Source organism: Sciurus carolinensis, chromosome 12 (assembly GCF_902686445.1).
Source record: "Sciurus carolinensis chromosome 12, mSciCar1.2, whole genome shotgun sequence".
NCBI lineage: Eukaryota > Metazoa > Chordata > Mammalia > Rodentia > Sciuridae > Sciurus > Sciurus carolinensis.
The window spans coordinates 115,084,717-115,099,716 of NC_062224.1; the positions used below are offsets into that span (position 1 = coordinate 115,084,717).

General features: G+C 54.3%; 1 protein-coding gene across 1 annotated transcript in view; it reads left to right on the forward strand.

Moving 5' to 3' along the window:
* The window catches only part of Adcy10 (adenylate cyclase 10), a 60,617-nt gene that overhangs the window by 18,778 nt on the left and 26,839 nt on the right, over nucleotides 1-15,000 (forward strand). Inside the window, exons 14-21 of the mRNA XM_047519805.1 lie at nucleotides 1,517-1,670; nucleotides 3,652-3,844; nucleotides 4,674-4,760; nucleotides 5,203-5,477; nucleotides 6,999-7,135; nucleotides 12,528-12,656; nucleotides 13,221-13,499; nucleotides 13,608-13,898. Coding sequence (XP_047375761.1) covers nucleotides 1,517-1,670; nucleotides 3,652-3,844; nucleotides 4,674-4,760; nucleotides 5,203-5,477; nucleotides 6,999-7,135; nucleotides 12,528-12,656; nucleotides 13,221-13,499; nucleotides 13,608-13,898 — 1,545 coding nt within the window. The remainder of the gene's footprint in view (nucleotides 1-1,516; nucleotides 1,671-3,651; nucleotides 3,845-4,673; nucleotides 4,761-5,202; nucleotides 5,478-6,998; nucleotides 7,136-12,527; nucleotides 12,657-13,220; nucleotides 13,500-13,607; nucleotides 13,899-15,000) is intronic.

Consider the following 15,000-nt stretch of genomic DNA (forward strand, 5'->3'; position numbering starts at 1 on the left):
TGACAACTTAGTGAGGTCCTAAGCAACTTATCAAGACTCTGTCTCAAAATAATAAAACACAAAAAGGGCTGGGGATGAGCTGAGTGGCAGAGCACTCCTGGGTTCCTTCCCAGCACCACACACACACACACACACACACACACACACACACACAACCATACATGTGTGAGTAGTTCTTGCTAAACATACCCAGACATTTAGGTTACCAAGCACAGTACAGAGTCGCTTTTCCTAAAATGTCTACACGGGGATAAATGGTCCTGGTTTTCCACAAAGACATCTTTACAGATGAGTCCTCCACAATCTGCTGTCCCATGAAAAAGTGGTAGTGGGCTCTGAGTCCACAGGTCTTTTTTTTTTCTGTTTGATTTGGTTTGCTTTGGTGCTAGGGATTGAACCCAAGGGGACTTAACCACTAAGTCACATTCCCAGTCCTTTTAATTTCTTATTTTGAGATAGGGTCTCACCAAGTTGCTTAGGGCCTCATTAATTGGCCGTCCTCCTGCCTCAGCCTCCCGAGCTGCTGGGATTACAGTCGTGCACCACGACACCTGTCTTATCCCTCAGTCTTTTGATAGAAATGCTCCATGTTTTGAAATCATGGTCCTTCTTGCTCATGGTACCCACCCAAGTTTTAGAGGCTGTGAGCTGAGCTTCTGACTTCAACCAGGATTTCTGTTACATGTATTTTAAAACACAAGAAAAATAACAGTGACAGGATTGGAACCCAAGATGATTTTTATTTCGTTCTTTTTTTTTTTTTCTTCTCCTGACTTTTTCCATATTTTCCAAAGTGAGCATGTGTTAGTTTTATAATCAGGAAAAAAAGACAATCTACTTTAGTCCTTATGATAATAAAAATGTATACATGATTTCTGGAGGTAAATTGAACTTTCTTGTCCCTGATAATGCTTCTAGCAGCCTGAGACAATATAATTTGCATTTATGAGGACAGGTTTCCTTCATCATGGAATTGGAAATAAAAATGTTTTCTCTATAGTCGTTCAGTATTAGAGCCCTAATTTTAAATCTATAGTTTACGGTGCTATTAAAAAAAAAAAAAAAAAGGAAACAAGCTTTAGTGTTAAACAGACTTGGTTTAATTCCATTTAATCTGAGCAAATTATAAAGAGCATACAAGAATACTTTTCCTGGGGGGCTGGTGTGTGGCTCAGTTCCTAAGCGCTTGCCTAGCATGCGAGAGGCCCTGGGTTCCATGTGCAGGACAGGAAAAACACTAAAAAAAAAAAAAAAAAAACCCCAAAAACAAAACCGACTTTCTTTTACAACTGTGGTATTCAAAGTATTCAAATACAACTGCAAAACCACCTTCTTAACTGGAAAATTCTCAAAAAAGATTTTACAAAGTGTGCAGGGACTCTTAAAGTCTGAACCATGCCTTGCCAATTCCTAGGATATTCTTGGAAGGGGTGTCCCTCTGTTCTTTTTTATCTCTCTAGACTGTTTTGTGTTGCTGATTTTGTTCCTCTTTTAAAAATAAAAATGAAAATAACAGGGCGTGATAAGGAGATCAGATACTTCATGCGTACCATGAAGGAATTTTTGATGTCGAACTGCAGCCGAATCCTAATGTACGAAGGATTATTTGGATATGGGAAAAGCCAGATACTTATGGAAATTGAGTACCTGGCTCAAGGTGAGAACCACAGGTGAGTGCCTGGGAATTATCTCTCTGAGTCGATTCAGAGATCCTGCATCCTTAAAGCAGTTCCATTTATTTTGTGTTTCTATAATTGTTGGGTGATATGACCTTTGTGCTAAATAAATGGTGATGAATATTTTGGTTAGATTAATTCTTGTGGTTTTGGTGGTGCTGGGAATTAACCCAGGGCTTCATGCCTGCTAGGCAAGCACTCTACCCCTGAGCCACATCCCTAGCCCTGATAAATATTTTGAACGAAGAAAAAGAGAACTGGTCTGATTGTTGGAAATCCTGATTTAAAGCCTGGTGGGGCTTGGGCGTTTTAAAGTTCCCCCATAATCCCAACATGCCCACCGGCTGGGAACCACTAGCACAGACGTGTGATCGGGGCTCGATTCGCCTGCAGAATAGACACGTAAGTTTGTCACCCTGCGAGTGGGGATGGACAATGACCGGCCTGGGGACATGCTCTGGAAGGCGGAGCTAATGCAATCACCTGACACTGTTCCTCTATCTTCATGCGTGGAGTGTGGTGGGTCCCTTTCTGGGACAGTCTGCCTGGCCCCATGTGGAAGTGACAGTAGTGACGATCACAGGGATGACTCTGGCGTCTCACACGGCTTCCCCATCTAAAGGGTGGAAGGGAAACTGCTTGCTGACCCCTTAGCTGTATCTCCATCACTCCTCAGTGTTGGGACCTGAAAAGGGCCCTTTCCAAACACCCGCAGCACTGCCGAGGGCCGACTCACAGCCAAGGGAGGGCGTTCCTTCCTGCGGGCACCTGGGAAGGCCCACAGGGGCCGGGGCCCATCCAGGGCTGTGCTGGTTACCAGGGCCCCTGACAGCACCACAGACGGGGTGGCCTGACCACAGGAAGGTGGTCTCACAGTTCTGGAGGCCCAGGTTGGGATCCCGGTGCCAGCAGCGTCGGCTCCCTCCCAGGACCAGGAGGAAGAGTCTTTCGCTTGCTTCTGGGGGTTTTCTGGCCCCGTTTGGTGCTATTTGTCCTGTAGAAGTGTCACCCGGACCTCTGGCTTTGTCTTCGCATGGCTATCTCCCTGTGTATTCTGTGTCCTAATTTCCCCTTTTCATAAGGCCACCAGTGTTGGCGGTTTGAGGGCCCAGCTGTCTTTAGTAAGGTCTCATCTTAACTCATCCTCTCCAACCACCCTATTCTCAAAAGAGCCTCAGTTCTGAGGTTCCAGGGCCCATGACTTCAACACACGGACTTGGGGGAGGTGGGTGATGATCCTGAACCACCCTGACGTCTGCCCTCCAGTGAAGAGAGCCCCACAGGGAGGGGGATGCGATCCAGCCTTGGGGCAGCAAGGAGGGCCTCCAGGGGCAGCCTGAGAGGACTGACCCATGAACAGCCAGAGGGGCCCTTCAGGACGCGCAGATGACCTCGGCAAAGGTGGGCAAGGAATGCGCATGCTTGCTGGTGGTGGAAGGAAGGTGGCTAGGCAGATGAGGCCTTGGGAAGTCTTGCCTGTCACAGAAAAGAGGGTGGACGCCGGCCTTTAGGCAACGGGAGCCACGGGAACACTAAGCAGGAGAGCGATACAGCAAGGTTTGCCTCCGTACCCCAGGACCGGGGCTCATGCCCAGGGCCTCACCTGTGCAGGGCAAGCGCTCCACCACGGACCTGCATCTTCAGCCCAGGTTGGCACCTGCCAGCTCCCTCAGGCTCCTGTGGGCGCGATGCCTTCAGAGCCACGCAGCAAGGGCAGGAGTGGCTTGCCACCGTGCAGCGTGGCCGGGGCGCAGGGCAGTGGCGGCAGGACTGGAGAGGCCTGGGGAGCTGGGTCAGGTGATGGGGCTGGGCTCACAGTGGAACAGGAATGTCCCTAGCGGGAAGCAGCAGCTGCCAGGTGGCTGGGCAGGTCCGTCCTGGTAGCTCAACAGGAGGAGTCAGCACTCCCCTTCGACCTTTATTTCTGAAAAACATGTGCAAAACTCCCTCGTGATTCTCGGTCTCTCGTGAACAGGACCATTGCTATTGCGTTGACCAAGATCAGCTTCCATCAGAATTTTTACACCATCCAGATACTCATGGCCAACGTGCTAGGTCTGGACACTTGCAAACACTACAAAGAGCGACAGAGCAACCTTCACAACAGAGTCAAGATGCTGCTGGATGAGAAGTTCCACTGTCTTCTTAATGACATCTTCCACGTCCAGGTACCACGCTAGTGCTCGGCTTCTGGAGGGCGTGGCCCCAGGCGTGACTGACATCTCCTTGGCCTTAGTATCCTCTCACTAGCGCACCCAGCTGGTGAGGAAGCGGCTCCCAATCCTCCCTGAAAATCCACCCACATTCTCTCTCTCTCTCTCTCTCTCTCTCTCAACAGCACTAGGGTCCTAAGGGTCGAACCCAGGGCATTGCACACACTACGCACAGCTCTGCCCCTGAGTGACATCCCAGCCCCTACCTCCACATTCTCAGGACGTACTGGAGGTGTCTGGAAACACCACACGAGAAAATCCAGATGGCCTGTTTGTTTTGTTGTTTTGTTTGTGTGTGGTACGAGAACTTGAACCCAGCGGTGCTCTACCAAGAGCTACCTCACCAGCCCCTTTAAAAATTTTACATTTTATTTGGACAGCAGGCCTCACTAAGTTGCCCAGGTTGGCCTTGAACTTCTGATGCCCCTGCCTCAGCTTCCCGGTGGCTGGGACCACAGGTGTGCTCCACCATGCCTGGCTAAAGGCCACCTGCTGGCTCATGCTTTTCTTACCTTTCCACTGTGGCTGTACGATTCCAGCAAGGCTGAGGCACAAGGTCTCTTCTCCCACAACTGACTGCCAAAGCAAAGACAGAACATGTCCTGTTCTCTCCTGGACCTATCACATTCAAGGACAGACAATCAGAGCTGAAAAGGACATTAAGAACGAACCAACATGTGACGGTGTCCAGGCCGGGACAGCTCAGTGACTTGCCCAGAGCCCCGAGGCTGGTAGCTCCTTTGCTGCTTTCCCATACTGAGTGTGCTCTTTCTTCTCCCTACAGTTCCCTATTTCTCGGGAGATTTCCAGAATGAGCTCGTTGAGGAAGCAGAAGCAATTGGAAGCTCTGTTTATGAAGATCTTGGAACAGGTAAGAGTCAGTCACGGCAGGAGGAAACTGGGCAAACGACCACTGGCCACCGGCCCAAGGAGCTCTGGCTCCAGGAAGCATTTGGAAGTGGGCAAAAGCTTGATCCAAAAGTGCTGCACTCTATTCCAGCTTCCAACCTTGAGCTAAGCGGCAATTCAGAATTTACATAATCCCTAAACCTCACCCCTGGGACTCGCCTTTCCAGCCTGCCTGCCTGCCTGCCTTCCTTCCTTTCCATTATCATTATACAAAGCTTTGCCCAAGTCAGAGTCCATGTCCAAACTAACATGAATTCTCAGTTATTGAAATTCAAATTAATGCAAAGTTAATGAAAAGAAAATTGCAAATGAACCACCCAATCCCATGGACACACACGCCTGCCAGCAAAGCGCAAGCCCTGAGTCCTGAAGCCTCTCCCTTTCTGTTCCGTGGCCTTGTCCAGACAGTGAGAGAGGAGAGGATCATCTTCATCATTGACGAGGCCCAGTTTGTGGATGTGGCCTCCTGGACCTTCATAGAGAAGCTGGTCCGCACGGTTCCCATCTTCATCATCATGTCCCTGTCGCCCTTTGTGGGTCTTCCCTGTGCAGCGGCCAGTGCCATCATGAAGAACAGGAACACCACCTACATCACCCTGGGGCCCATGCAGCCCAGCGACATCCGCAACAAGGTCTGCCTTGACCTCAACGTGCGCAGCATCCCCAAAGAGCTGGACACGTGAGTCGCGCTTCCTGCAGCCCCGGTGCTGACGTCATCGGCTGCTCCAGGATGTGCCCTGCAGTGCCAGTGTTCTTCTGGCCCGGCCTTTAGAGGGGCGGCAAGCCGTGCTGGTGGGTCGGTGCTGCTCGCCCTTCCCCACGGGCTCCCTGCTCCCCTTCCCACACTCTGCTCAGCCGGCATGTCAAGCTGGGCACGGGTCTGCCCACTTTAAGTAACAGTCACGTGACGGGAAAGGCAAGCTGGAGAGCCTGACCACAGCCTGCGGCCCTACCGTGTCTCACTGGCCGGCAGGCGTGTGCTGGTGTCGGTGCTCGGTGGGCGGAGCTGTTCAGGCCTGACTCTCGGAGCGCGGTCTGAGCCTCTCAGGGTTGTCTCCCCTGGGGTCTTGAGGGCAGACCCCTAACAACGTGCACTAGTTCTCCCTCAGGGTGCAACTCAGGGCCTCAAGCACACCAGTCAAGCACTCTACCTCTGAGTCGCATCCCAAGCCCTTTCTCTTTTGTTGTGAGACGGCCGGTCTCCCTAAGCTGCTCTCTCTATCAAGTAGCTGGGATTGCGGGCAGGTGCTGTGTCAGTCACACCCACATGACAGCACCTCTCCTGGGCTGGCTGCGTACAATCCCCCTGTTCTCTGAGTTTGTTCTTTCTAATGAGGTGGCCTTGCTTCTGGAAGGAAGATGACTAGAACAAGGGGTCACTTAAAATACCTCCAATCCCATCCCAATATAAAAAGTAAAAAGGGCTGGGGATGCGGCTCAGTGCAGAACACCCCTGGGGTCAGTCCCCAGTGCCCCAAATAAAACAACTCCAGTCACGAATGTGATTCTCTCTCTCCTCCTCCCCCACATGTTTATACGGCATTTGCCTTTTGATCTAGCGATCCCAGTTCTAGGACACGGTCTCAAACGCCTTGACACAAATATGAAGAGACTTATGTACAAAGTTTTTATCAAACTCTGTGTGTATTGACACAAGGCTGGAAGCAATCCAAATGTCCATCTCGAAGGGGAGCTAAGCTCAGTAAACCAGGAGGCACGCATCCCGTGGAGCACGGTGCAGTAGAAAAGGGAGTGAGAGTCCTGATCAGGGGAACGACAGGAGGCACCGTTAGGTGCTGTACCCACGTGTGGGGCGCACGTAACTATCCCTCACCCAGAAAAGGCAGAATGAATAGGGTGTGTGTGTGTGTGTGTGTGTGTGTGTGTGCACGCGCATACACATGCACACTTTTGTTCGTATTTTTTGGAAGAAATATCGGACAGATAAACGCACCCAGCTCTTATCTGTATCTAAGGCAGGGAAGCAAGACTGAGGATGTTCCCTGCTACATCGTTTTAACTTTGGGAAGATACAAATGTTTTATGTAATTTTAAAAGGAAACAAGACGAAAGCGATCCCTAAAACTTGAGAACAAAGGAACACACAGAGAATGGGACGGGATGGGTGTCAAGTGACAGGGAGACCGCCGGCCTCCCTGGCAGGCGCTCTTGAGCGGGCCTGCCGCTGTCTTCACTGCAGGTACCTGGTGGAGGCCAGCTGCGGGATCCCGTTCTACTGTGAAGAGCTGCTGAAGAACCTGGACCACCACAGGGTACTCCTTTTCCAGCAAATGGAGTCTGAGGAAAAGACCAAGGTGACCTGGAACAACCTGTTCAGTAAGTCTCGGGGAGACTCTCCTCTCTTGCTTCCAGTGCTAGAGTTTGAACCCAGGGGTGCCCTACCGCCGAGCCGCACCCCCAGTCCTTTTGCTCTTTGTTTCGAGACAGGGTCTCCCTACGTTGCCCAGGCTGGCCCTCAGCTCACTGTCCTCCTGCCCCAGGTCCTGAGTTCTGGGATGAGGGGTGTGCGCCTCCACGCGCGGCACCTACTCTGCCTCCCCTGACCAATCCTGATGTGGAGAAGGTGCCAAGGATGGGGCTGCTCCACGGCTGCTTCCCGCAGGGGCAGAGGGCTTGAGGACAGCAAAAATCTTGCTCTGACTCCAGGTCGCACGAGGACTTAGCGAGGCCCGGGAGTCCCTGAGTGAGGCCAGCGCACACCAGCGGTAGACAGGGAAGAAGCCTGGAAAGCCTGAGGCCCAGAGGCAGACCCGAGGAGCTCAGGGCACTCCGTGTTTTCCAGAGGTGACGTGCCTCGCCCAGAGAGGGCTGTTGGCAGGGCGGCCACACTGCAGAGGGCGACGAGGGACGGAATGTGCAGCTGGCATCGTGGGGCGTTCCATCGCAGAGAGGCCCGGGCCAGAGAGCGGGGTCAATAAGCGATTTGGAGAGTCGACTGACGCTCACTCTAACTTTGGGGCTTTTCTGTTGGCACGCCATCGGGTTTCTGAGTCGTCAGAGTCTTAGCTCCAAGTCTGGTATGTGTGAGGCAGAAGGAACCAGGGAGCTCTGTGCCCCATGTTCCCAAGGTCCCCAGACGGTCGGCCTCCTCTCCGCCTGGGTCTCTTGTGTTTGTTTTGGGTTTGATGTCCAGGGATTCAAGTTGTACCTGGCAGGAGAAGAGGGAGAAAACTCGCCTCCGGTCTTCCGGAAGGGGAGTCTTTATTTTTGTGACTCACAGTAAGTGGTGGTGATTTAACAGCTCTAACCACTGTGTGCACCACGCAATAGCAGGGTCAGATTCTTCCTGACACATTTAGTGGCACAAAACAATAAATGCAGCTGAAGATGTGAGGGAAAAGGAGCCCATGCACTCAGCGGTAGGGGTAAACTGTAAACTGTTACAGCCACGGAAACCTGCTTGAAGATCACGCAAAAGACTAAAACCAGGACTGTCGTATGATCCTGCAATGCCACTCCCGGGTCTTCACCGGAAGGGACCAAAGTCACCTTGCTATAGAGACACCTGCACACCCTTGTTTATCAGGGCACAAACCACAGCAGCCCCGTTGTGGAACCAGCCTCAGTGTCTGTCAGTGCTGGAGAGAGCGGGTTACGCGTGCACAGTGAGTGTCTGTCACTGCTGGAGAGAGCGGATACACGTGCACAGTGAGTGTCACCAATGGAGAGAGCGGGTACACGTGCACAGTGAGTGTGTACCACTGCTGGAGAGAGCGGGTACACGTGCACAGTGAGTGTGTACCACTGCTGGAGAGAGCGGGTACACATGCACAGTGAGTGTCTGTCACTGCTGGAGAGAGTGGGGTACACGTGCAGAGTGAGTGTGTGTCACCAATGGAGAGAGTGGGTACACGTGCACAGTGAGTGTGTGTCACTGCTGGAGAGAGCACGTACACGTGCACAGTGAGTGTCTGTCACTGCTGGAGAGAGTGGGTACACGTGCACAGTGAGTGTGTACCACTGCTGGAGAGAGCGGGTACACATGCACAGTGAGTGTCTGTCACTGCTGGAGAGAGCGGGTACACGTGCAGAGTGAGTGTGTGTCACCAATGGAGAGAGTGGGTACACGTGCACAGTGAGTGTGTGTCACTGCTGGAGAGAGCAGGTACACGTGCACAGTGAGTGTCTGTCACTGCTGGAGAGAGTGGGTACACGTGCACAGTGAGCGTGTGTCACTGCTGGAGAGAGTGGGGTACACGTGCACAGTGAGTGTGTGTCACTGCTGGAGAGAGCGGGTACACGTGCACAGTGAGTGTGTGTCACTGCTGGAGAGAGCAGGTACAGGTGCACAGTGAGTGTGTGTCACTGCTGGAGAGAGCGGGTACACGTGCACAGTGATTGTGTGTCACTGCTGGAGAGAGCGGGTACACGTGCCCAGGGAGCGTCTGTCACTGCTGGAGAGAGTGGGGTACACGTGCACATGAGTGTGTGTCACTGCTGGAGAGAGCGGGTACACGTGCACAGTGAGTGTGTGTCACTGCTGGAGAGAATGGGGTACACGTGCACAGTGATTGTGTGTCACCAATGGAGAGAGCGGGTACACGTGCACAGTGAGTGTGTGTCACTGCTGGAGAGAGCAGGTACAGGTGCACAGTGAGTGTGTGTCACTGCTGGAGAGAGCGGGTACACGTGCACAGTGATTGTGTGTCACTGCTGGAGAGAGCGGGTACACGTGCCCAGGGAGCGTCTGTCACTGCTGGAGAGAGTGGGGTACACGTGCACATGAGTGTGTGTCACTGCTGGATAGAGCGGGTACACGTGCACAGTGAGTGTGTGTCACTGCTGGAGAGAGCGGGTACACGTGCACAGTGAGTGTGTGTCACTGCTGGAGAGAATGGGGTACACGTGCACAGTGATTGTGTGTCACCAATGGAGAGAGTGGGTACCCGCACAGTGAGTGTGTGTCACTGCTGGAGAGAGCGGGTACACGTGCACAGTGAGTGTGTGTCACTGCTGGAGAGAGTGGGTACACGTGCACAGTGAGTGTGTGTCACTGCTGGAGAGAGTGGGGTACACGTGCACAGTGAGTGTGTGTCACTGCTGGAGAGAGCGGGTACACGTGCACAGTGAGTGTGTGTCACTGCTGGAGAGAGCGGGTACACGTGCACAGTGAGTGTGTGTCACCAATGGAGAGAGTGGGTACACGTGCACAGTGAGTGTGTGTCACTGCTGGAGAGAGTGGGGTACACGTGCCCAGTGAGCGTGTGTCACTGCTGGAGAGAGTGGGGTACACGTGCACAGTGAGTGTGTGTCACTGCTGGAGAGAGCGGGTACACGTGCACAGTGAGTGTGTGTCACTGCTGGAGAGAGCGGGTACACGTGCGCAGTGATTGTGTGTCACCAATGGAGAGAGCGGGTACACGTGCACAGTGAGTGTGTGTCACTGCTGGAGAGAGCGGGTACACGTGCACAGTGTCACCAGTGGAGAGAGTGGGTACACGTGCACAGTGAGTGTGTGTCACTGCTGGAGAGAGCGGGTACACGTGCACAGTGAGTGTGTGTCACCAATGGAGAGAGTGGGTACACGTGCACAGGGAGCGTGTGCAGCCACACAGAGGACAGTCATGTCATTTGCGGGAACATGGACAGGACCAGGAGCAGCATGTTAAATGAAACCCACCAGGCTCAGGAGGACACGTGTCCCGTGTTCCCTCACGTGTGGAGTCTGGCGGGAGGGGAGCGACATGTGGAGAAGCGGAAGGGGTGCGGGGAACCGGGCATGATCAAGGTATGATGTATGAGCAAGCCACCACGATCCCAGCATTCTGTGTAATTAAAATGCACCAATAAAAGTTTAAAAAAGGAGATAATGGGGTGCCACCCCCGTGAAGCTCCTCTGCACTTCTGGGAGACCCGGTGCCGCCGAACTGCACATTGGAAGGTGCTTAGTTGTATGTCGTGTGGATTCCACGTCAATTAAAAATCTGAACTAGATTCATGATCCAAGACTGGTCTCTTTGGAAGAAAAAGGGACATTAAGAGACACTGTGGGGTCAGTGGACAAACTGCATAAGGACCCAGGATGGCAGGAGCAGAGCCAGGTCACCTTTTCCGAAGCCCGCGGGTGTGGCTGCTCCCCGGAACTGCGGAGTGGAGCGTGGAGAGCCGGCGGGAGCCGCTGTGTTTGAGCTCCAGAGAGCCTGTGGGCAGAGCGGAGCAGACCAGCCCAGGTCCAAGCAGTGAGCCCGAGCGGGAAGTACCCAGTGCCGGTCACTTTCCCTTCTTGTACACGACCGAGTCACACCCTGAGAGCTTCCTGTTAATCCGTTATCTACTGTCCGTGTGTCTCCATCGTTAGAATCTGACCTGTGAGGCGGGAGTCCTTGGTACCCCGAGTTCCCAATCCTAGATGCCTTGTGCCTGGAGGCCCTGGCTAATGTCCATCGAGTGATGGAACACGCGGTCACCACGGTGGCGGGTCCTGGGAGGGAAACAGGCGGGCGTGAGGAGCACAGGGCGGGCACACCCTGGGTCCCCTCTGCCTGCCCACGTGCCCTCCCTGGGCTTCCCTGATCACACCCTGCCCCCTCCCCTCCCCGCCTGTCTGACCCGTCCTCACCCTCTCCTGGACTCCCCCGGCTGCACCCCCGCACCGCCTCCTATCTACCATCACTGCTTCTGCTGCTGTTTTTCTTTTTTGTGGGGTTCACTGGGGATTGAACCCAGGGGTGCTTTACCACTGAGCCACATCCCCAGCCTTTAAAAAATTTCTTGTTTTGTTTTGTTTTGAGGCAGGGTCTTGTAAAGTTGCTGACAGTCTAGCTAAGTTGCTGAGGCTGTCCTCAAACCTGTGATCCTCCTGCCTCAGCCTCCGGGCTTGCTGGGATTACAAGTGGGCGCCACTGCACCTGGCTCAGTCTTCACTCTTTTGTTCTTAGTCGCTCTTCCCCGTGCTGTGATCAGTCACCTGTGTATCTGTCCCGTAGCTCTTAAGCACCACGCGGGCTGGAAGCACGTGGTGTTTATGTGACATCCCTCAGAGTGTGTGCACACAGTGGGGTCAGGTCTGCCGTGCCCGCTCTTCCTGCCACTCCCGTGGCCCTCCGTCACAGCCCGCGGTCTTGCTGCTTGTGAGGGGTCACCTCTGCAGGAGGGGACGGGCCTGTGCACTTGCTTCTCCCCCGCCCATCATGCCTCTTCAGTCTGCCCAGCGCTACGCAGGCCGTGGGAGAAGCAGATGACGCAGGTGGGGAGCCGGGAGACCGAGTCGCCAGCAAGGCCGACTTTGGACCTCACGTTTCGACTCTCTGGCAGCACATGCCCTCGTTAGGGCTGAATCTCCCCCATGTGTTTGCGCGAGTGTGCATAGCAGGGCAGGTACCGCGTGCGTGCGTGGAGAGACCCTAAGGCCACCGTGAAGCAGACGTTTATCAGCATTGGGGCCACGTACTGTTCCGGGGCGGGAGGACAAAACATCTTTTGGTAAATTTCAATTTTCATAAATCAGCTTTCTTTAAAGAAGGTACCCCAGAATATCCGGTGAGTCAGCACACAGGTCTTCCCGCTCTTGCTCACACGGGATCCTCATCCACGTGTACTGGAAAATCAGACTTTTAAAGCCGGGATAGTAACCCGGCTTCCCTTCCTTTTTTTTTTTTTTTTGCGGTGCTGGGGACTGAACCCAGGGCCTTGTGCTTGTGAGGCGAGCGCTCTACCAGCTGAGCCACATCCTCAGCCCTGACTGCCCTTCCTTTTTTCCTCCCCACAGAGAACTTCATTAAGCCAACAGAGGACTTCAAAGCGTTTTCCCTCAGAAACGAGGAGGGAAATGAAGAGGTCTGCAGCCTTGTCAGCGGTGTCCGGCTGAAAAACCTGTCGCCCCCCGCGTCACTGAAAGGCAAGGGCATTCCCCCTGGGGCTGGTGTCCTGCCAGTTCCCCCTCCGCTCGCCCTGGGATGACCACCTGCACCAGGAGGGAGGCAGTGCCCAGCCCCGCCGCGGCCCCCTGGCAGGCTTGATTCTTCTACTTGTGCTGAGGAGCCTCCTTCCCCCGACGTGTTCTGGGGTCTGATTTGAACAGAGCTTTATTCGACTGCACCAGAGAATGAGGTGCAGCACATTTTCAGGTGGGACTGACCGGAGAGGCCAACGAGGAGCAGGCGGGCAGGCACGGTGCGTGGCCTGCCCCGACCCTGCGTCCTCGCGCATCCCTGTCATGCTTTAGCGCAAGGTCAGGAAGCCCTGGGATCAGGCTCACTCTGGCCGCGTGTGTCTTCGGACCACGGCAGCTGCACCCTGTCTACTCCTGCACAAGAGCTAGCTGTGCGCCGGACGCCAAGCAAATGCCCCTCTGAGTAGCTTAGCTGGTGTCTGCAACCGACGTGCAGCACAGGACAGGTCTGCCCTGGACAGGGGCAGTAAGACGGGTACCAGAGCCCTTTGCGTGGCCTTCCGCCTGCAGAAATCTCGCTGGTCCAGCTGGACAGCATGAGCCTCTCCCACCAGATGCTGGTGAGGTGCGCGGCCATCGTCGGCCTGACCTTCACCACGGAGCTGCTGTTCGAGATCCTCCCGTGCTGGAACATGAAGATGATGATCAAGGCCCTGGCCACCCTCGTGGAGCTCAACGTCTTTTACTGCTTCCGCAACGGCAAGGACCTCCGCCTGGCCCTGAAGCAGAACGCCACCTCATTTGAGGTGCACTACCGCTCCTTGTCTCTGAAGCCCAGTGAAGAGATGGGTGAGTTGCGCCTGGAAGGCCCCAAGAGCCCCTTGGCTGATCCGTGTTGGGCAGTGGGCTGGCCTCTGGCCCACGGCCTGGCTGGCGAGCCCTTCCTGTCCCCTGCAGCTCACGGTGAGGAGGAGGAGCTCCAGGAACTGGAGGGCGAGGTGATCGAGTGCCACATCATCCGGTTCTCCCGGCCTATCATGCAGAAGACGGCCTACGAGCTCTGGCTCAAGGACCAGAAGAAGGCCATGCACCTGAAGTGCGCCCGCTTTCTAGAGGAAAACGCCCACAAGTGCGACCACTGCAGAAGCGGGGACTTCATCCCCTACCACCACTTCACGGTAGACATCCGCCTCAACACCCTGGACATGGACGCCGTGAAGAAGATGACCAAGCCTCAGGGATGCCAAGGTAAAGGTCCTTCCTTCCTAACGAATCCCAAAGATTCCTGGGAATTCTGGAGACTAAGCTCTAGAAACAGTGAGTCTGACCCCAAGGGCAAGTCCCCTGGGGGCTGGGCACAGCGGAAGGGAGAAGGTGGGTGATGTCCACCCGGCTCTGTCTAGCAGAACCCACCTCACTCTGAGACTGTTGGGGGGCCGGGTTTCGGGATCAGAGCGTAAATTATGCCTGGCTTAGTTCACAGTGATGGATGGAATCCATGGGGCGGAGATGGTCCAACTTGATGAAGTGGGAGCACAGTTGTTGCTTTGCTGATCTGGCCTGAAACTGTTTCCAGTGGAAAAGGAATAGGAGTGGGGGAGGTCTTCTCCTCCAGGGAAGAGTGCTTGGTCTCTTTAAAAAGTGGCTGGGTTTCCAGACCAGCAGAGAAACTACAAACCTGTAACACAAACCAGCCTCCTGGGGAAACAGCAGAAGGTTCAGGGCGTGAGGGCCAAGGACACACATCAGAGTCACAGTGGTAGCACCAAAGCCAGCCTGGTCCACCGCGGCTGGCCGGGAAGGGTCCAGTGAGCTGCTGGTCCTGGCTAGAGGGCCTCTGTGCCCCGGTGAGTCCGGCTGGGACAGCAGGGCTGTATGGAGAGGGCTGAGGACCCCAAACACTGGGAAGAACTGCAGCAGCCACAGAATCAATACTCATTCTCGTTCCTTCTGTTTGGCGCTGTCACTGGAGTGACCTTCCAACCGGGGGGTTACCTTCATTTTATGGACAATGCAATTGAGGCTCACAGAAAAAGAGCAAGGGACGTTATTCAGTCTCCTCCTAGTCCAATTCCTCCACTTCTTCTGAGCTCCCCACAGCGTGGGGCTGGGCTTTTTGGGTCATGCTGCACTGGAGACTGCAAGAGGCTCCACGGCTTTAGGTATATGTCACTTTTAAAGAGAGAATCAGGCTGTGGGCTCGGAGTCTGACCCGTGAGGGTTCTGAGCCCCTGGGTCCAGGGCACAGAGCAGACTTCATTCAGCAGGAGGACGTCAAGGGAAGGCACCTATGACTGAGTCCAGAGTCCCTCACTAGCATTTGTTAGAAATTCCCCTCAGAGGCTCTATT